Source organism: Artibeus jamaicensis, unplaced genomic scaffold (genome assembly GCF_021234435.1).
Source record: "Artibeus jamaicensis isolate MK-2021 breed Jamaican fruit bat unplaced genomic scaffold, CSHL_Jam_final contig_603, whole genome shotgun sequence".
In the NCBI taxonomy this organism is placed as follows: Eukaryota; Metazoa; Chordata; class Mammalia; order Chiroptera; family Phyllostomidae; genus Artibeus; species Artibeus jamaicensis.
This window is the reverse complement of record NW_026521904.1, coordinates 1,534,233-1,556,184: the sequence shown is the minus strand read 5'-3', so window position 1 is coordinate 1,556,184 and position 21,952 is coordinate 1,534,233. Positions and strand designations below refer to the sequence as shown.

At 36.9% G+C, this 21,952-nt stretch overlaps 1 protein-coding gene across 7 annotated transcripts in view; it reads left to right on the top strand.

The window, feature by feature from the left end:
• ZEB2 (zinc finger E-box binding homeobox 2) overlaps positions 1 to 21,952 on the top strand; it is a 137,220-nt gene that overhangs the window by 91,035 nt on the left and 24,233 nt on the right. For all 7 annotated transcript variants that reach the window (XM_037155163.2, XM_053670692.1, XM_037155158.2 and 4 more), the window contains 2 exons: positions 1,279 to 1,536; positions 6,407 to 6,478. In XM_037155163.2, coding sequence (XP_037011058.1) covers positions 1,279 to 1,536; positions 6,407 to 6,478 — 330 coding nt within the window. The remainder of the gene's footprint in view (positions 1 to 1,278; positions 1,537 to 6,406; positions 6,479 to 21,952) is intronic.

The window sequence follows — 21,952 nt, the reverse complement described above, 5'->3', positions numbered from 1 at the left end:
CAATCCTTTTCATTTTTTCCCCCTTCTTTTCTGCCACTTTTGTATAATCCGATAGCTGGCAAGAGCCACTTGAGATAGCTCAGTTGATAACTTAGCGGAGGATTGCTTTATTAGGCACAGAGAAATCAAAATGAACCTGAAAATTGTTTGCGCTTTTTTTTTCCACAGGCTTTTTTCCCCCCTTTCTCTCTCCCTCTTGTTCCCATGATGTCATGGTTCTAACTTGTTTTTTTGTGTGTGTTTCTGGAGAGTTGGGTTAACAGTTCTTGGCAATCCTGTGTGTGCGTAACGGCTGGTGTGTTTCTCTAGCTGAGCTAATGCCCCGTGTTTATTACTCTAATCTTTCTTGTCTGGTGGTAAAGTGGACAATTTATGTACTAGCATGTAGGCCGAGAGCTTGTGAGGGCTGACTAATTCAGAAACAGCCACCTTCAATTGAGTTCACAGACCTTATTTACAAGCTGTCTATTTTAAGAAAAGCTACTGAGCATTGCTGGGACTGAGGGCTGTGCGAGCGGCCCGCTGGTTCTTGGGAGTTATTTTAACATTGGTGTTGGTCTTGCCGATGTCACTTTGAAATCTGCTGTAATTATGGCTCTAGGAAGACATCTCAATGGTAGTATTCATGGCCCAGAAGATATGGCTTTTCCTCATTTTCTGCTTAAGAGATTGGGATAGAAATGGCCTTAGCACATGACGGGTGATATACAAGCAACAGTGACCATTTCAGATTGAGCAGGTTTGTGTATGTGTTTGCGTATTTGGGTAAATAGGTGGACATGTGTGTGTGTGTGTGTGTGTGTGTGTGTGTGTGTCCACTGTTTCGAGGAATAAAACCACAGCTAATATAGTGAAGTCATGTTGTATTTATAGTACAACATTTTATAGTAAACACTCCATGTCACTAAGCTAATCAAAATGCCAATTGCAGATCTATTTTACAAGTTTTTATGGAGCATCAAAAGTGCATATTGCAATGTGTCTTTTTCAGATGCCATACAGACATATTTTTGAGTATATGTGCTTCTGCTTCTTTTAAAAATTTCTCATCTTTTCAGCAAAAAAAAAAACCCTATTTAAAATCACAGTGTACCCTGCTTTAATTGAATAAGAATAAAAATGCTAAAACATGAAAGATATTAATTCTATTTTCCTGACATGGTTGGGCGATTAAGTTATGAAAATATTAATTATTTTTGATTTCACTAAACAATCAGGGGTGACTGATATTTCTCAGCAGAGCGTTCACAGAGTGCATGTTCTGTGCTTCCTCTTCAGTGGTGAACTATGACAACGTTGTGGACACGGGTTCCGAAACAGATGAGGAGGACAAGCTTCAAATTGCTGAGGAGGATGGGATTGCCAACCCTCTGGACCAGGAGAGGAGTCCAGCTGGCGTGCCCAACCACGAGTCCTCCCCGCACGTGAGCCAAGCTCTGCTGCCCAGGGAGGAAGAGGAAGATGAGATAAGGGAGGGCGGAGTGGAACATACCTGGCACAGCAACGACATTCTGCAAGCCTCTGTAGATGGTCCAGGTAAGTGTCAAAAGCTGCTTGGCCTTTTCCTGTGCCTTCTTTTCTACCTAGAGCAACATCCACAACCAAATAATTGAAATATTTCTCCCCATGGCCCTTGCAGAGCAGAGATACCAAAGCTGGTGACAGATTATGAAGCGATAGTCGTGTTATCACATTACACCACTGACATCTTAGGAAGGGATCATGTTTAGGTTTTGAGGCAAGTAGCATGGGAACCACATTTTAAGCGCCCGGCGTGAGGTCCCTGCACCATGTTTACAATGTGCACGTCATACAGCATGATCAAGACAGATACTTTCGGGCTAGGAAATGGAAGCAATCTAAGAAGTCACAACTGGCATAATTTTGAAAGTTTTGTGTGAAAATTATGTAGCAATATCGACTAAACACTCTCGGTTTAATGTAGTTGTCTTGTCTGTCTGACACCTTCTATTGGAATTCAACCATCTAATCATTCTCCTTTGTTAGTGTGAATGTGATATCACACTTTTACCTGGTCAGGTAGCTTTTTTATTATTTAACAGCTAAGTGCTTGAAAATGATGCTGCTATTTGGTGGGAATCTCTGGGGAAGTAAAAATGGTCCAAAGCCAGCTGTAAGAAAAATAAGGTGAATTATGTTCAAACTCAAATTTCAGATGCCACTGTGCAAGTGGAAATGTCCTCTTGGTCTAAATTTACTTAAGATGGAACATCACTACCGTGTGATGTGATTAACAAAAGACAATTAATCTTTTCCCCCCTAAACTGCCCCTTCTCATCTTTATTTGGTACGGTGATCTCACCTATAAAAAATTTTCAAATGACCTTTGCAGTTCACCTTTGTGCCTCCTTAATCTCTATTCTCAGGACCCAGAGAAAGCTATTATGATTTACTCCACCTTGTTTTTCCTCTTACAATATAAATAACAGTAGTGTTTCTTTTTAATAGGTGAAGTGGGTGGGAAGGGAAATAAGTAAACACGAGTCTACCTACTGCATGCCAACTATGCTTTAATAAAGAATTAAAAGAGTCTGTGTATACGCTATTGTGATGTCGCAGACTATAAAACACTGAACGTAAGCAGAGTAATTGTTTGGTATTCTGGAAGGAGGAAAATAAAAGCAGTTCCACTAACTAAAGAAAATTAAATGTGAAAAAAGAAGAAGAAATGACTGATGGCAGTGAGAGTGTGTATTTGTTTTTCGTTTTCCTAATATACTGTGCCAAGTTTTGTACTCTTTCTGTTTCCAATTTTGCTTTCGGTGAAGGTTTCTCGAATCTCAGCAATCCCACACATAAACATTTATCGTTATATCCATTAAGACTTAAGATTTTAGATTTTCAACTATGAGGGAGAACTCAGCCAAAGATGCTTGAAAGATAAATACGTTTAATTAGGGGCAGAGGATGATCATTAAAGGAAGTCTGACTGCTGCAGAAGTCATTAACAATCTTAAATGAAATTTTTATTTTTATGATAGCCATTTACATGTATAATAAGAGCCAATGATTCTTGGGAGCAGTGTGACAGAAACAGAGTGTGGCGAGAACTCATGTAAGACATACTATTTAAATGAGCTGGTGTTAGCTATTCATATTTGTTAATGAACTAGATATGCAGGGCTATAAGAATGAATGTTCTGATGCTTTAAATTTTAATATCTAGAAATCAAGGGCAAGGACCAATTACTAGAATTTCCACCCTTAAAGGAATAATTAATAATGATATAACAAATGTACGGGTCCAAACTTCTAAAAAAAAAGTTTAATTTGAAAAAATTAAGATCGATAAGTGAAAAACAGCCAAAACACTGGCGTCAGGCTGTAGTAGTTTGAGATCGCAGCAGCGTTTTGTGTTGGCCGTGGATCGTAATTCCAAACGTTTTAATGTACAACACTCCACGTGAATGCGTCACGGACCCTGTTATCACCTGTAGTTGATGGCTCCTGTGATGCAGACGAATAGGCTGTTTTTTGCTCTTACCTTTATGGTAAATAAACTCCCATTCTGGAGTCACAATAATTAAATAAAATGTAAATCCCTAATCTCATTTGGCTATTTGGACCAAGAAAGTTGCCCGGCTATTACCTGTCTAGTTCTAATGATTAGTAGTGATTTATTGTCCTTTTTTTTTTATTGTTCCAAAAGTGGTGCCTTGATGTCTAATGAAAAGAAATAGGTCTTAAAAAGCTACTCATTGTTTATCCTGAGTCTTAGATAACACATTTTTCTCCTGATAAAATATTTTCTTATTTATTGTTCAAAACACACAATATAGACAATAATTCTAATTCTGGTGCTGTTTTATTTAGTAGTGTTTTATCCCTGGTGCCTGGCTGTCTACCATCATACCTCAGCACATAGCTTCACTCTGAGATAAGCCCCCTCTGCTTGCTCTCTCTCCCTTGCCTTCAGTAGTTTGTCTGCAGGATGCAGGTTTTGAACTGAAGAGTGCAGTGCAGTTCTTACTGTGCCTTTCCGGTTCCAGCACAATCAAAGTTTTGTGTTTAGAATTGTCCTTGACATTCTTTTGTCCCACAATGGGGTGGACACAGTGTGCTGGAAACCATGACATCATTATCATTGACACAGACTTAAATAAATCACCTGCATGTTGGCCTCTTTCTGCTTATTCAAGGATTCTTCATCTTAAGGAAGAAAGTGCTCTTTATTTTTACAAGCCTTCATCCCAAGGGTGACTGGAAAATGCAAACTTTTACAAGTGTTTTAAAAATAAATATACTATGTGGTTTCAGACACAGTATGCTGAGTCAGAGGTGTCTTGGAAAATGTTTAAGGTTAGGCGTGAGGTGGAAAGACAGCCAGTATTGCCATTAATTCAGAGGAGATACTCCTGACCTCTGTATTATTATGTCCTCTGAATATGGTTCATCTGAAACTTAATTAAATGGGCAGACACGTAGTATTTCAAACACATACCTGGAAAGGCTTAGTGTTCCCTTTTAATACATCGAGCTTGGTGTTTTTTTTTAAAGTTTGGTGCTCAGCAAATTGAAGCAAAATACGTTCTAGGTACAAGTGACTCTGTCTCGGTTGCACAGTCTTTGGTCAAGAGGGTATAGCTAAGGTTACTACCGAAAGCAGCACACGAAGTGCTGAATACTCAGCCATGTGCCCAGCCTTTAATAATTTGGGAAGCAACCACCTAGTGTAACTTCTCTTTACTTTTTCATAAGAAAATGACAATGAGGAAGGAAGTACAGCAGAAATCTTGAACATTACCACTATTATGCAAAAAAAAAAAAATACTGTTAACTGTTTTCCCCTCAGTGACTTGATCTCTCAGATGGAAAACTTATGATACTTCTGACTCGTAGCTACCAGAAATCACATGAGATGAACGAGGAAGAAAGACACAAAAGCTATATTTATATCTAGTACTGAACTTCTCAGAAATACCTTAATTTAATTCCTTGCAGAGACTGATAAAAATATCAGCTGAGAGAGCCTTTCAACAGATCGATTATTACAATTGACAATACAATATTGCTACATATTGAACTTCTGAATGTTTTATGCAAAATGTCTCTGTGAGAACAGTCCTTAAATAAGAAAGAAGTCCAGGGCCAAGAATGAATTTAAAGTGGTTGTACAGTTTAAACAAATACCATTCAAATTTTCTAAATGTTATAGGTTCCGTGGCATTAAATTAGCATTTATTTATTTTACCTGATGAAGTCCGTGATTTTTCAGCCCTGGAACTAGACACAAATAAGCGGTAGGATACTACTTGTAAAGCATGTATTTTCAGGTTGCAATAACATTTGCTAGAACTTGTTTTTTTATTAAATAATTATGGCTAAAATGTAATGAGCAAAGAGTGATTAGAATAAATTTGGGGATTCAGAGACCCGTTTACCAAGTTTCTCTTGTTTTAATAAAATGATTATCACAGAGAGATATTTATAGTGGGTTGTGTTTGGTTCTCATTACCAATGTTGTCATAGAAATGTAATTTTTAAAAGTTCATGTTTCATTTACATATGTGGAGGGTTTTGAACTGTCGGCTGTGCTCCGCCCTCTCACGTACGCTACAATTTGGTAGGCAGAGAATTCAAGAGTCCTCCTATTTTTCACACTCTTCCTATTTTAAAATATGGCAGCTTTAGAAAAGGGCCTTTTATCATTTATGAGTCTTCAACTTTAATGTTACATACTTTCATCTTCATCAGAACGTTGAGCTGTTGTTGTCTCCCGGTGGCTTTCTCAGAAAGTGACTCTGATTACCTGCTGGTGCATGAGTAGGGAGGGGAGATATTTATGGAGTGGTAAGGGAAGGAATAGGAAGGCATGTTTTCGAAGGTTTTATAACCCAGTGAAACGGGTGTCTTCAGTGCCTCTGGGGTGCTTGTCTTATAAACTGGGCCTTTCGAGTTCTGATATTCGGAGTTATGTTTTTAAAAAAATATGCTTGCTTAGGGTAGTGCCATCCAAGAGAGGGAAAAGTGTGAAAATAAAATGAGAGATTCTGACTTGCCGCTAACTTCCAGGGTTACTAGAGGGATAGCAGCTAGCGTGGCTCTTTGTAAGTACAAATACTAGTTGCTTTGGACTCTTATTGAAAAAATAATATCTTTCCCCCTGTTTGTCACTAGAACTGCCACCAGAAGAAAAGCCCTTCATTTGCCCCAAATAAGCACCTCTGTTTTTCACAGCTTGCAGTAATGCTTAAAGTAAATAAGTTCTTGTGCAGCTAGCACTATTGGATTCATTCAATTGCCTGAACAAAGCTATTGTTTAGAGGTTTACAACAAGCCTTTTCTCTGTTTCCTTTCAAAGAATCTTCCTTGTTCCTGTGGTTGGCATGCTTAATAGTAAGCCTTTTTACAATTTTCAAATGCTAACGATAATTTTCCCCCACAGAAGAAATGAAGGAAGACTATGACGCTCTGGGGCCGGAAGCCACGATCCAGACCACAATTAACAATGGTACAGGTAAGTTTCGTGGACCACACTAAGATATTTGTCCTATGTCTTGGGAGGTTAGTGAGTATCTTCATGACTTCGCAGTTAAGCCAGGCGTTAAAAGGCTCTTACTTTGTTTCAAATGAGAACTCTGTATTTTGGTATCTTAGTCAACAAATAGATCTTAAACCCCTAATTTGCCTGTGAAAGTTGAGAAAAAAATGAAGTGGATGAATGAATCTTTTCCAAGCATGAGTTTGGCAAATTTCTGTAAGTAATTTTTTTTTATTTTAAAAGACCGCACAAATAATTTTAATATCATAATATAGTATGCCTCTTCCAGCCACCACTTGATATTTCTCATTCAAAGTTCAAATGATATGATCTAATTTCAATTGTAAACTGCTTTTTTCAGAAAGATAAAGCAAATTTCCCTGAATATCCCTCATAAAAATTGATCATCTGAGGTCCCTTTTATTCTTCCTTTATTTTTAATACTCAGTACTCTCTTGCCCTTCTAAATAATATTTTCTAAGCAAAAGCACCATAAAGAAAAACTGACAATTTTACTTCTTTTTAATGAAACTTAAAAAATACAGTAGGAAGGTAGCAAGTGGTGTTTTGTTTTACTCCACTCCTGCTACAGAATGGAGTTTCAGGACAATCGTGAAAGGGCATGTTCTTTCCCCAAGACAGCGTCTTGTCTCACATCCTTACATCATCAGTGCAAATTTACATTGACTTGTGATGTTTCTCTCTCTTTTCCCGAGTAAGGCCAATTATTTTTGGTGTTTCAAACAATCCTGCACACTACCATTACAAATATCAACATAGTGCCCAATATAACGTTATCTCCCAAAACAAAACAAGGGAAAAAACCACATAACTACCTCCACTCAACTCACCAATCAAAAAAGTCACAGTTTTATGACCTTTTAGAAATATGAACAATTAAGATGATATTCATGTCTTATGTATGTTAATACACATCACAATAGACTACTCATGCCCTGCTTCTACTCAGAATGTTCTTATTAATAACTTATAAAGCACTAATTTATTTTCTTTAGTGTAAAATAAGGGTAATAATGGAAATCTAGGTACAAAAATAAAACGGCACAATATGGGATTAGGGAAAAGGTATAGAATCAGGAATCAACGATCCCAATTTTTAGCTATAGTTCTGGCAATAACTGGATTGTGACCATGGGTGAGTCGGTTACCCTCTTCGGAATTTACTTTCTACCAGAAAAATGAATCGACTGAAATAGTTACTTCTTAAGAATATTTCTAGTTTTAATAGTCTCTGTTGCATGAGTACCGTCACCATGTAAAAGAGCAACATGACAAACTAATTTTACATAAAAATACAATAAATACCATGAAGTAGATACTTTCTTCAGTGTCCCAACTCATAAGGTCAGAAATGGCTTCATGTTCCTGTTAAAAATAAATATTAAATTACAACTTTGAGCATACATAAATGCTCATTTTATTAGCTTTATAGGCATTTAAGGTGTCACAAAAGGAAATTTATCACACAACGTGACAATTTACTAGCTGTTTTACACACTTAATGTCTAAAGTGAAGTTAATAAAAATTGTTCCTCTCAGAAGATTTAAAAATCAATTTTGATGTTCTTTCACCTAGCTTTAAGATCTTTTTTTCTTATATCACTTATTATTCCTTAGAGTTTGTGTGTATTCAGTCAGTAAATAAATTAGTAACTACTCATCGAATATCTTCTACACACTCACTGTTTCATGTTTGTGATGGGTCAGGCAGTCCAAGCCATGCTATTATTTAATTTGGAAGATGAGACTAAGACTCAGGAAATAATGGATGATAAGTGAAATATGTGATAACTATGCAACAAATGATAGGAACCATAATTATTTCAAGTTACAGAAGTGGGAGAGATCCTGTTGTGTTTGTATTTAGAAAATGTTTCCTGATGGAAGTAAAATGTGAACTAAGTACAATTTCCATAGTCCTAGAGGTGTGAGGAAGGGCTTTCTAGCAAAGGGAGAGTATGTTAGCCAATGAAGGAAACTGTGATATTTATCCAAAAGGAAGTAAAAGGATTTGGCTGAATCAGAGGGCCCTAGGAGGCATTTTGGGGGAGGGGGCGATGAAGTGGTCATTTAAGTTGAAACTAGCTGAAAAAACAACAAACAAAAGTTGGGGTCATGTTGTACTACCGTGATTTCTTTGGGGAAAAAGTAGACTTTGAGAGACCAACTAGAAGCCACTGTAGTTATTCAGGTGTGAAGTGATAAAAAGCCTGTCCTAGGGTGCTGACAGTGATGAAATTAGCATCATGACTTCTCAACAACCAGTTGATTCTCTGGGTTTTGGAGTCAAAATAGCTTCAAGATTACACATTTTTGTGTTTGGAATATGGCAATACTTATTATTTCTAGATAGACAAAAGAAAGATCCAATTTGGGGAAGGAGACCTTGCGCTGATCTTTAGACAGTAATATTTTCATATAAAAGTTAGACAAATATATATGAGAACATGAGAATGTCCATTGGAAATGAGGAATTGAAACCCAGGAAGTCAGGGCCCTCTGTAGAGATTTGAGTCATGCAAATATATTCAGATAGCATTTAACATCTTGGGACTATGAGACTTACAATTGAGAGTGTGTTTATTGAAACAAGTAGAAAGCTGAGGCCAGGGCTCCTGGTGGGTAGGGAGAAAAGTCAAATTCATTGAAAGAAAAAAGATTGTAAGATAGAAAAAATATTAAAAATTCAGAAAGCAAAGAAAGAAAGTTTCCAAAAGGAGAGAATGGTCAATTCAATCAAAAGATTCAAATAGCTACAATTGTGAAAGAATGCTGAGCAGATACATTGGACTTGGAAATTAGGAATTTACTGCTGATCCTCAGTTTATAATGCAGCCCTGTTAGAGGATAAATACATATCTCTTCCCAACCATAAGTTTACTGTTTCTTCACTCTAGCATCTTCTTAGATGCTAAGTACATATAGAATTGAAATAAGGTATTATTTATAGAGGAAATTAGTTATTAATGGGCCATATCTTTCTCTTTACCCAAGTCCTTCTGGTGAACTCCCAGCTGACTTCCTTCTCTAGCCATCTCAACTAAAATGAAATCTTCCTCCAGTGAATTCTCATAGAACAAATCAGCTAACCTTTCCACAGATGCTGTGGTGTGTTGTTAATTAGTGTTGTCTACTCCAAATTAGATCACAAATTCTGCAAGTATGAATTGTGTCTTAGACTACCAGAGTCTATAAGTGTGTCTTAAAATTAACAGACTCTCAATAAGTGTTTTTGTTAATGAATGAATATGGAGTTATTTAACATCATATTCCATTTTTCTTTTCTAATTGAAGCAAAACCAAAAGACATCAGAATAGATTAATTTTTGAAAGTTAAGCAAATTTTCTGATAACAAAAGTGTTATTAACTGGAATAACTTGTAGAGGGAAGACAAGGAAAATGTCTCTAATATTTTTCTATGACTACTCAACACACAAATTTCGTTCCTAACTAAAAGTAAGGAAAAGACCTCTGGAGTTCCTTTTTAGTTTAACAAATGTATTAAATAGTAAAGTTTAACTTCGTATAAATAAAGTAGTCTTTTAGATTCTAAAAGCATATCTCCTTCATAATATATTCTGCTGAGTTTAAATCTGTAAGAAGTAGTGGGAAGGCTTAGTGGAATTGAATCACAGAATTCTAAAATTAAAAATTACACTATAGAACAATTCCTTAACTATAATTTGATAGTTGAGTAAACTGTATTTTAAAAATGCCACATAGGTAACTGGTGGTAGATTTGGGAATAAAATCTAAATAACCTGACATATTCTTTTGCCTAGGAAAGTTTTCCACCACTCTGAGGAGTCGAACCTGGTAGAAACCATGGGATCATCTTTGACACTTACATACTTTATCTAATTAATCATCAAGTACAATTAGTTCTGCTGCCACAAATATCATATATTATTTGAGTCATTTTAAATCCTCACCTTTTATTTGAGCTGTTACAGTGCCTTGCTAACTGGGCCCCTGATTTCAATCCTTAATTTCTCTAATATAGTCTTTGCCCTAACAAAGTTAGTTAGAAGTTATTTTCCCAACACTTGGGGAAGATGGATAATTATAAGTCATCCCCACTCAATTTCATACTCAACCTTGTGTGGTTCTCTGTTGCTTTCAGGCTGCATTGGCTTTTGAGCTGAGTTGACACTCTCCATGATCTAACCCCATCTTGCCTTCAGTACCACTTCCCAGAATATGCCCCAGCTCTGGAAGACTGTTTACCACTTATAATCCTTTGCCTTTGTTCGTAATTTTCCTTCAGATTAGGAAACCACTCATTCTTTTTTAGCCCAAGATCTTTCTCAGCTTGATAGCTTTAACCATTCTTAAAGGTCATGGCTACCAAGAAGCCATTGTACAGTCTTTAACTCAGGATCAACCATTCATTCCTTTTAGGGCCCTCTTACAGGATTTATTTCATTCTCTCTCATATTATACTGAATCACCTGTAGGTGTATTTTTCTCCACTAAATTGTAAACTTTTTGAAAACAGGAATGTTTTAGGGTTTTGGTCACTTTATTACCATAAATCCTAGAATGGTCTAGGTCAAACAGAGTTTCAGAAGAAATGAGGGAGAGGATGAAAGACAGACAACACTTGACTTCCCTTTCATCCTTACATATTTTCGACACTTGACCTGAAATAACCAATGAGACATTTTCATCTCCCATTATTCTGGTCTCCCAAACAAGAAAGACTCAGTTACATTTGACTGATCTCTAGCCTTCATGTCCTCCTCTATTTTGTCAGCTCACATTCCTCGAGTAATTCTTCCATGATTGTCCAAATTCATTTCCTAGTATCCTTAATTGCACCTTAGTACCTTTAGGGCAGAATTCACATTCTTCTCTGGTATTAGGTGCCACCATTTCAAACCAACAATGTTCCATTTTTATCAGACTAAATCCTTGGTAATATCAAAAAAGAATCACACTTATGCCAGCCTGAATCTTTGGCCGTGCTATTCCTTGAGATACTCATCTCTGTCTCCCTTTCCTCCAGTCATTCAAATTCTCCCCACCCTTTCATTCTTCAGGGACAGCTCACATCCTATTTCCTCAATGTGGTCATCCTTGAACACCCAAACCACATCGATCTCTTCCTTCTCTGAAATCCCACAGCCCTCAGGTGCACAAGACTAATTTTAGCATGTTGAATTGTTCCTCTTTGTATTGTTTACACCTATTTTACCTAGTTAATTTCAGGAGGACAAATAATTTCTTCAGCTGTAACATGGAGGTAGATTATCATAATCTCTACCCCGTAGGACTGTTGAGGTAATTAAATGCATAATGTATATGTTGTCCTTAGTAAGTACCCCCAAAATATTTGCTTTAAGGAAGAGACTTTTCCTTGTTTTCCTCAAAGTGCCCAGTATAGCGGCAAATACATGATACACATTATGACTGGTAAAGTGAATGAACGAACAAATGAACAAACAGGTCATTGGTGAAGAAGGAATGGACTCTGAGAAGGCAGCCCAAAGAGGGGAAAACATTCCCCATGGAGGGAATTAAATCCAGCATCTTCGGAGTTAACCGCCTAATATCAACTTGTTAAAGGCAAAGAACAAAATTCTAGAGTATCACTACTTTTTTACAACGAATTTAGATTAGCAGCACAGCGAAATTGATGTATGACAACATAGAGCCTTGAAATCTCTAATTTATATTAATAACTTTCCACATAGCATTTAGCGTTTCTGCACTAATTTTAAAATTTAAAAATGAAAGAAAGGTGTGTTTTAACCCATAAGATAAAGAATACATTTTTACAAAAAACCTTACATCTTCCAGATGTTACTCACATTCAACTTCAGAATGAAATTATTATGTAGAATTTTTAAGAGTGGGTGAAAAAAACTGTTTTCCAAGAAGATTAGAGAAATGGAAAATCTTAGGAGCATTTTAAACATGAGTTTGTCTAAGAGCTAGTAGTGACAAGTCTTAGGCGCACAGTGATCATTAGCATTGATGCGGTTCCACATGCATATCAAGACCCAAATAGGCCCCTGTTGTTTCCTCTTTGAAAATGTGAAAGTTATATTTACTCAGACCGTCTACTTCTCTAGTTATAAAGGGTTATTAATAACCACCTGCACCTTTGTTTCCTTTACTAGGGGAAAAAAAAAGCACCTTGTATCTAGAAACTGGGTAAGGCCAATTTCAGTCTTAGCTCTTAACCTTACATAAAGCCAGCAAATTATTGTCCAAGAAGTAACTATATACATTGACTCTGACTAGAATTATTAACATGCTTTCAAAATTTTAAGAATAATACATAGCTTCCTTTACATATGAAAAGCAAGTGTTGTTTTGGGGTGCTCCAGATTCTAGAGTCAGATGAACTACACTTGAATTTTGTCTTTAACAATTGCTAGTTACATGAACTTGAGTGTATAATAAGCCTTCATTCCTAAAGTGGAACTAGTGAATCCCTGTGTACAAGTTCTCATTGTAGGGATTAAGTAGTATAGCATTTTTGGAGCACCTAGTACAAAGCCTAACATATATAAGATGCTCACCTTTTAGTTTTGTTTTTGCCAGTTTATTTGCATGTACAAGTAAGCTTTAAACCATTTTTATTCATTAAGAAATAAACACATTCTGAACTGTTTTCACCCTTCACAACAGTTCCTCATTAATTCCTTCTCAAGAAAACAAAAATGCAATGTTTCACAAATTTGTAATGGAAGGACTAACCAGTCAATTTGAGAGCCTTTGTCAATTAACTTCCTTTGACATCTTGGAAACTGCACAGACAAGTTGTAGGACAAGTTTCTTTTCACTGCTCTCACAATGAACTTGAGGTTAAAATAATGAAGATTAAAAAGGAATAGCTTAGTTTTTTATCTAACTTCTTTCACTAGCATCCGTTGTTAAATGTAGGAGAGGATTTGTAGTCATTTCAATGTTTGTGTATAATGATGATGAAAGCTGTCAAAAGATTTTTTCTTTCCTTGGTCACTGACTAGCATCAGGAATCATATCTTTTCTCCTTCCTGTTTTGGATAACAATCAAGTAAATAAATAATAAAACATTTGTCACTTGTTGGTAACCACTAAGACACTTTCCTTTTTTTCGGTCAGAGTATTTGTTTTGTGAAGAATGTAAACTGAGACTTGAGAAAGGAGAAAGAAACTTTAATGAAATGGAAATCTAATTCTAGTCCTTAAGGAATGAAAAATCTTATGGTGTCGAAAGGAAAAACAAAAATAGTAATGACAGGAAGGCAAAATTTACAAATTAATAATTATGACCTCATTAGCAATTTGGATCAATAGTCACTGAGGGACACCCTACTAAGTGCAAGGCATTTTGTTAGGCAACAGGAAGGATACAATGAATAATCACTGTCGTTAGGGACTTCCATTCAATTGGGTGAATGAAACAATGGTAGATGAATTAAGAAACGTGTGTAAAATGTGTAACACAATTTTAGATGTAATAAATGTTCAGTCATTGCTAGCCATTATTATTAGCAATTATTATAATAATACATGGATTAAGATGTTTTATTTGAAATGCAGCAAGTTGTGTAGGTTCAAGTGCAAAGTGTTGCATATTGCAGAGGGCTTCTGATAGAGCATAGGATCAAATATTGGAGACATGAAAACAGACGATAACAAATTTTAGGGAAGGCTCTCTTCAGGACAAAGGCTTACTGAACATGCCTCTGTGCAAAAGAGAGAATGAGAGAAAAGCTGAAAATGTAAGACGGGGTGAAAGCTTGAACAGGTTATCAGAAGAATTGTGAGGAGGTATCTTTTAGGTGGTAGCCTTGGCTATGGGTAGAGATACATGTTTGTAGCACTAAAATCAAAAAAAGAAGGATGAGTGATGATAGATTTTGTTTGAATTTAAGGCAGTTTAGGGGATTCACATTATAAGGCTTGCATTCTTTGAAGTAAATAGAAAATCAGCTCATTGGTTGACAGGGAATGAAAGAAGGGTCGGAATCCTGAGGATTGAGAGTGTAGAGTAGTTGCTGTGGCCAATGTATGGAAATTTAGTTATCATCATAAAAAATATCCTGTTTTGATAGCACAAACTGAAATAAGTCAATACAATTATGAAAGTTTCTTTAGATGTTTTGGATACTCTAGAAGCAGGGAAATTGGACTAGATTTTAATTCAGCAAGGTAAGAATGCAACAAGAATAAAAGACAGGGATGGAAGTGATTTCAGGCTTCAAGGTGACCTGAGGCAAGTATAAAATCAGAATGGGTGAAATGGGCTGGGGTACTTGTCAGGGCCTGGTGATCACAGTGAAGTACTTGTTTCAGGGGGATGAGGAACTCAATGATGGGGAAGGGCAGAAAGTTGAAATCAGAGAATGAAAGTTCCAAGTCCTGGCTCAGGAGATGAAATTGTCCCGGGGTTAGCCCAGTAGCAAGGTGTGGCACTCATGTTGTTGGGGTAGAGCCAGGATACCCATGGACTATCTTTTGAGTAATGATATTTTCCAAAATGATAATAATGGCAGTCTGGGGTCAATATAATAATAGGAAGTGTATCATTTTACTTAAGCTATATAGGCAGTCTTATAACAGATACTGGGGAAAAATGAATGACTTAAAGTTCAAAAAATATGACTACGAATTGGAGGCTTTTTGAGGGTGGAGGTAAGTTCACTCTTCTTCATATTTCTTTTCAGTAAGCACAGTGTTTATATAGCTTTGGTGGTCGATGAACAGTTTTTTTATTGAATTAATTAATAAAGGAGTAACCAAATACATGAGGAACAAATTAATAAAATAGGAACACTGGTTTGAAACAGTAAGGTTTCTGAGAACAAAGAAGTGTGTTGACCCATCCTCTTTGGTCTGTACATTAAGACGGGAGGAAGCAGGAGGGGCTCTGCTGGAAAGGTTGTGAGGGGCGGGAGGTTACGGAGGGACCACATGGTTGCACTGAGCCTGCATAAGAAGAATGCACAAAGGAGGATGGCATGAAGCGTGTGGGGGAAGTAATACATGAAATTGGAGAGCACAATGAATTGTGAATAAAGTCTCTAGTCCTGAGTTAAACTTGAGACATTTTATATTTACTGTAACCATAATACTTAATAAAGATTCACCTTTGCAAGGTGGTTCATAAAGGCACTCTATATTGAGTGCCTTTAGAAACACGATTCAAAATACAAAATATCAAATTAGGAAAATGCAATTCTCAAATAGTAAACAGATGTTTTAAATAAACATCTCAAGTGGAGAATTTAAAGAACATTTATGATATTTTTTGCTTGCCATAAAAGACATAGATGTGAATTACCCAGTAAAAACAAAATAAGCACAGGATTCAGAAGAGCAGGGACATGAAAAGTAGACAAAAAATTTTATTATGAAGTTGGCATTTACATTGTCTTCCCCCCATCCTAATTTCATGGCATTATACTGTTGTTTAGAACTATTTATAATATCACAGTGAACTTTTCAGCATGTAGAACCTATTCAGATCATAACCAATCAGGTAGGCATGAGGAAGAAATAAAAACTGGGACTCTCTCATAATGAGTTATCATGATAGAGTTGAAAAGTAATGGGTTAAGGGCCAGGATACATGAATTCTTCACCCAGCTCTTTCAGAAATTATTTGTGTAACTTTGCATAAATCATGTACCTTAGTTATATTATCTGTTAAATGAGGACATTAGACTAGCCATTTCAGACCCCACCCCACCTGATCCTTCCCTCTAATGACATTTTACCGGGAAGCATGAACAAAGAAAATGAAAAGTAAGGGCTGTGATAGTTGTCGTGGGAGGGGAAGTTGTTGCGGGAGTGTCAGGGGTCCCACCTCCTGAGGTTATATTCACAGGGCCCTGTGCTTGAAGTCCCCACCCACGGTTTAACACTTTGCTATGGGCATTTTGCACTGAGCCCCACAAATTAGGTGGTCAGTCCTGCTCATAGCTCACAAGATGCATCAGGAAAACAGCAGAGTATAACCAGAATGGGAAGGTGTGGGGTGAGGGATTCGAGTCCCAAAGTCCCATGTAGAATTGCCAATTCTGTCCAGGTTTACAAGTCCTTCCTGGTCTCTTCAGAATTACTGAATCGCAGATAAACATGTCAAAGACCTATATTGAAATTCTTTTTTTAAAAAAATGAATTTCTTTTTTTTAAGATTTTATTTATTTATCTTTAGAGAGGAAGGGAAGGAGAGAGGGAGAGAATATCGATGTATGGTTGCCTCTCATGGGTTCCCTGCTGGGAACTGGCCTGCAACCCAGGCATGTGCCCTGAGTAGGAATCCAACCGTGGTCCTCTGATTTGCAGGTCTGCGCTCAATCCACTGAGCTACACCAGCCAGGGCTAGATTGAAAATCTTGCTTGAACAGGAAATATCATGGAGCAAGGTACAACTCTTCTAAATCGGTAGTATTCGTGATGAGGTTAGCAGCTGGCAAGCAGTTAAGCCTCCATAAGCACAAATTCTGTGAGTCATATCATTAACATAAAGAGGAGAAAAGAGTAAGAAAGTTTCTCTACCTTTATTATCTCCTTGGTAAAACTTCCAATTTCTCTTACTGCTCTTACATTGAGATTAGATTAACTCTTTTAAATTAGGTAGCTTTTTATGTGGGTAAGAGAGACCATACAATTTTGATCATGAGGTATTTCTCAGCAAGGGCTGAGTGCATGTATAGTGTTAACGAATTGTGCAAGATCAGTTTATTGGATAATTCGAGTAGTACCTAAATACTTAACAAGGAGCCATATTATTATAAAGCATGTCATTTTCTTCCTTTATAAAATATCTACCACATTTTTGTATGATGGGTTTTACCATCCAATCAGATATGCCATGCAAATTATCGTTTTAATTTTTCACTTAACTTCATACAATGAATTTTCAAAAATAAAGTAGAGAAAAGATAGGTTCCGAGGAGAGAAAAACAGAAGCAACACTTGGCAGGTTAGACAGGAGGATCATTTTCAAACTATAATCAGTGTCCACCGAGGAGAGCCTGTCACCTCCTGGCTAATGAATGCTGTGGTTTCATTAGCTTTGTTTGTGATTAGGAGCAGCTATCTTCACAGCAAGAGTTCCCACAAGAAATAACCGATATCCCAGCCTTTTTGAGTGTCTCCTTCATTCAATCAACAAATATTTAATAAGCACTGTTTGTGATGTTTCCGTAGTTTCCAGGCAGCTCCAAAATATTTTTTCTTTATCTGTGTATATGGCTCCTCTATCAGAAAGCTGTGTTGATCTGAGTTTTTAATGGAAAAGAATACGATGAATAAAAAAGCAAATGGGTTAGGTGATTAATTAACTGAATTTATGGAATTCTGAAACTTCAAGGATACGCCAGAAAGCATATACTGCCTCACTTTATAGATGAGGATACTGAGATTAAAAAATGCAAATAGCTGAGCCAGCGTGAGGATCCCAGTGACCCAGGACCTGGTCTAATTATTTCATTATTGTGTGCTGGGCACTGTACAAGGACCTGGTAATACAAAGCTGAATAAGACAGGATCCATGCCTCTCTGTCAGTTCACAGACCCGTAAACGAGATTACAAGGTGACATGATAGGCTCAAAAACTGAGGCATGGGAATGATACTCAGTAAATGCAGACTGGGGGTATGAACTCCAGTGAAGATAGTCAGGACGCCTACCTGTCGTGGGAGTAATTCTGTGCTGTTGCCAAAAACCATACCGAATGCCTTATTTAGCCAGGTGAGGCAGAAACTGAATTCCTAGAGTAGTGACTCTTAAACGGGGCGAGTGTCAGAATCCCCTGAAGGACTTGTCAAAACACAGATTACTGATTTCATAGGTCTGGGCTGGATCCCAAGAAATCACGTTTCAAACAGGTTCCCAGGTAATAAACACTGATGCTTTGAGCCTGGAGGCCACATTTTGAAAACCACAGCTCTAGAGCATCCTTACATGTTGTGTATATGAAAAACTCACTGAATTGCTGGGCAAAAAACACCTTTCTTTATGAACCTTCTAAAATATAAAATAGTCTAATGATCTTTTTTTGTAAAATACTAATTCAAATTTTCAGATTCCACAGTAATGTAAAAGATGATACATGTTATATAATTTCAGAATTTTTTCAAGGCATGGATTCTGTACGGATACGTAACAATCAAAACTGCCTAAGGGTTTGAAACGTAACAATCAAAACTGTCTACTCACAATCCCCTAATATAAACCTCACTTTCAAATTAGTCTCCGTCCCTAACTGGGCCACTTCGTGCTGTTTTGGGAGAGATTTGACCCTGCAGAGAGTAGTATGGATTCCCATCTCTCTGCCTCTGTAAGTCTCTCTCCTAAAGCTCTTACACTTGGGGGACTCTCGTTGGCATCCGAACATGTGTTCCCCAGAGGAAACCATGTCAGAGCAGGAGTGGAGAGACTAGCTCAGACGCTGTACGAATTCCCAAGAAGAGGAGAAAACTTTGTCGCTCTTGATGAGCCTTCCTGGCTTTACACACACCTCTGCAGCCGTCGGAGGCTCCGGTGGTTTGCCCATGAAGCTGTGTAATGAGAAAACTATCATCCTTTTCCCTCACGGTTGTTTTTTAGATTTCTGGTGCCAATATGTATTTTGGAAGCCTTCTGCAGAAAGGCACACATGCATTTTTAATGAAGAAGTGCTTATATTCCATTAATTAGTCAACTTTAAATAAAGTAGCCGTGAGAATTTATACACCTCAACGAATGCTAAGGATGGACTTCTTTAATCTCAAAACTGCAATATAGATGACTAAATTAAAAAATAATCCCCTGGTTTTTAATACTCTGAAGTGTTTATAAAGGGACTATTTTTTTCAAAAAGGTGGTGAATCCAGTCACCTAGAATTTTTATTGTCCCTTTGCCTGGGTGTATGAAGTGAGTGAAAGACAGATTATATGATAAGTGCATAATTTCTGTGTTATACTGAGGAAGTACTCATATGTATCTACAAAATATACATATAATGCCCTGCTACATATTTATGCATGCATAAATATGCACATTTATACTTGTGTATTTCAGAGTCATAAGCATTTCATGTATGTGTCTCTAAATATGAGAGTCATAGAATGATGAAAAAATTATTAGTCAACAGGACTGTGTCCTCCCCCCAGCCACACTCTCTGGCACTAGTAGGCCCTCAGTTATTAAGTGAAGGGATGGATGAATGATTCCACTTAGGTTTTTACATGCACTTGCCTTAACTCTTCTAGAGCCTCCAAGATATTTTCCTTTCCAAAAACAATTATTTATTCATGTTGATGTTTATTAAAATGGTTTAGCATAATATTCAAATATGTTTCTTCATTTTTAATGAAAATTAAAAACATGCTGGGTATTAGACAAGAGATAATAGAGCACCTGTCTTCCTACATGAACACATGCTTGTTACATATAAAGAAAATAAATGCTGAGGTGATAAAAGTAAAAAGAGGAAAACAAAAAGAGAAAGATTAAGTGTCAAGGTTTCATTGCAAGTTAGTTACTTGTAAATACAAAATTAAACTCACCTTTAAGAATCTTTGAGAAAGTATCCTTTGAGAAAGTGTCCTCAATTATGGGAGGTGGTGAGAGATTTGAGTACCAATGTATCTCTTATATATAAAGTTCTGTTAACATTGCTTGTTTTTTAAGCAATAATTTTTTAATTAGTCTGTAGTGATAACTTACCATTCTTTATCTAAAATACTCATAAAGAGATTTATGATGGTATTAATAAGCAACATTAGTAAGAGTGACTATCATATTTATGAGAAATTTGAGGCCTTTTTAACTTCTAGGGACCTAGAAATTTACCCTAACAATAATAAAATACACGTGACTATGAGGAAACTTGTTTAATTAATGAAATTCCTCTTTTTAGATAGAGAAAAGTTTAGATGACCTTAGGGAAGGTTGAGATATTTGCAAGACATCAGGGTAAATTTTAGGACTAAATGCAAAATCTCTGGAGAAGGTATGGGAAGAAATTACTTGAGGTTTCTTGTGAATTTTTATTATGGTTTGATCATAAATACCATGCAAATATCCTTTGTTAGTGTATTTTGGCAGTTCTTCCTAGGAGACCAAGGAGCGAAGAGGATTACTGAAAAAAAAAAAAAAAGTAAAATGAGGTTGATTTTAGACTAGAAAAATGCAGTGGGGAATTCTATAACTTTCTAGCCAATTTTCTACCTCATTCCTGTGTCCACCATACAGTATTATAAAATCCCTGCAAAAAAACAAAAATGGAAACTTCCAAATAGAATCAAAACTTCATTTTTCTCAACAATTTCACGAATAACTAAAATTTAATTCCATCATTTGTTCTGCTGTCATAAAAATTAGGGTGATTTGGGGTCTAAGAGACTGAAACACACACGGCCTACACTTAGAAAAGGGAATATTCCAGGTCACAGAACCTAAGGAGGGTTGACAACAGAGTCCCTGGGAGGACAGAGGTGCAGCTTGTCCTCAGAAGCAAATACAGATAAAAGTGTACTGTCTGGACCTTCTATCCGTGTCTATTTTTCTCTGTATGTCTGCTTCATTCTCTCTCTTCATAGATCTTCCTGTACATGGGCTATATCAATTCCTTTGTTCTACATGTTATAGCTATAGTCCCTTGGGGAGGAAGACTTCCTTGAAGCTGTCTTCAGAACAAAGTCCTAAAATCATAGGAAAAGGATTTACTGAACTCATTTAGATTTGTTGACTATCCCTGGACCAGTCAATAGTTTGGCCCAGAGAATGGAAGCCTATGATTGGTTCACTTCCAGTGCAACTTCACTCACTGTGATTAGGGGAACAGGATCATGCAATGATGTGGCAGCCGCCTGGGGTATCATAACGCTTGGCAATAGGGAAAATGGGGAGCTATTCCTAGGAAAAGGAGAATGTTGTAGTACGGAGCAGGAAAACCACGTGTTGCTGGTACCCACAGCAACACCAGGCAAAAGCCACATTATATCCATGATGGTTACACAATACCTAGTAAATGGAAAGCTAGGTTCTAGCCCACTTAAATGGCTCTAGATATTAAGATACATAACTAATAAGCATATCTGTACCGCATGCTAAAAAGTCCTGATGGGGCAAATAGATGTAAGTGATTGTGTATTATCTTCTTCATGAAATCCTTTTTCGAATATTCACCTGGACCCTATCAAACTTTTGCAAGTACAAAGTCTGTCCGAAAGCATCCACCCATGCAATATGAAAAATGGAGACATTTACTGAAAAAGGTACAAGATACAAGAAACATTGTACATGGGACAATGATGCCTCAGTCCACTTCAAAGTAGGAAGCTCAGGACCTCATACAGTTCTTCCGACACCATCAGCTGCCCCATCATATTTTCCTGAATCTCACTGATGGTCTGAAATCTCTTTCCTTTCAAAGGTGATTTTAATTTTGGGAAAAGCCAGAATTTGCAGGGCATCAAATTTGGGCTGTAGAGGG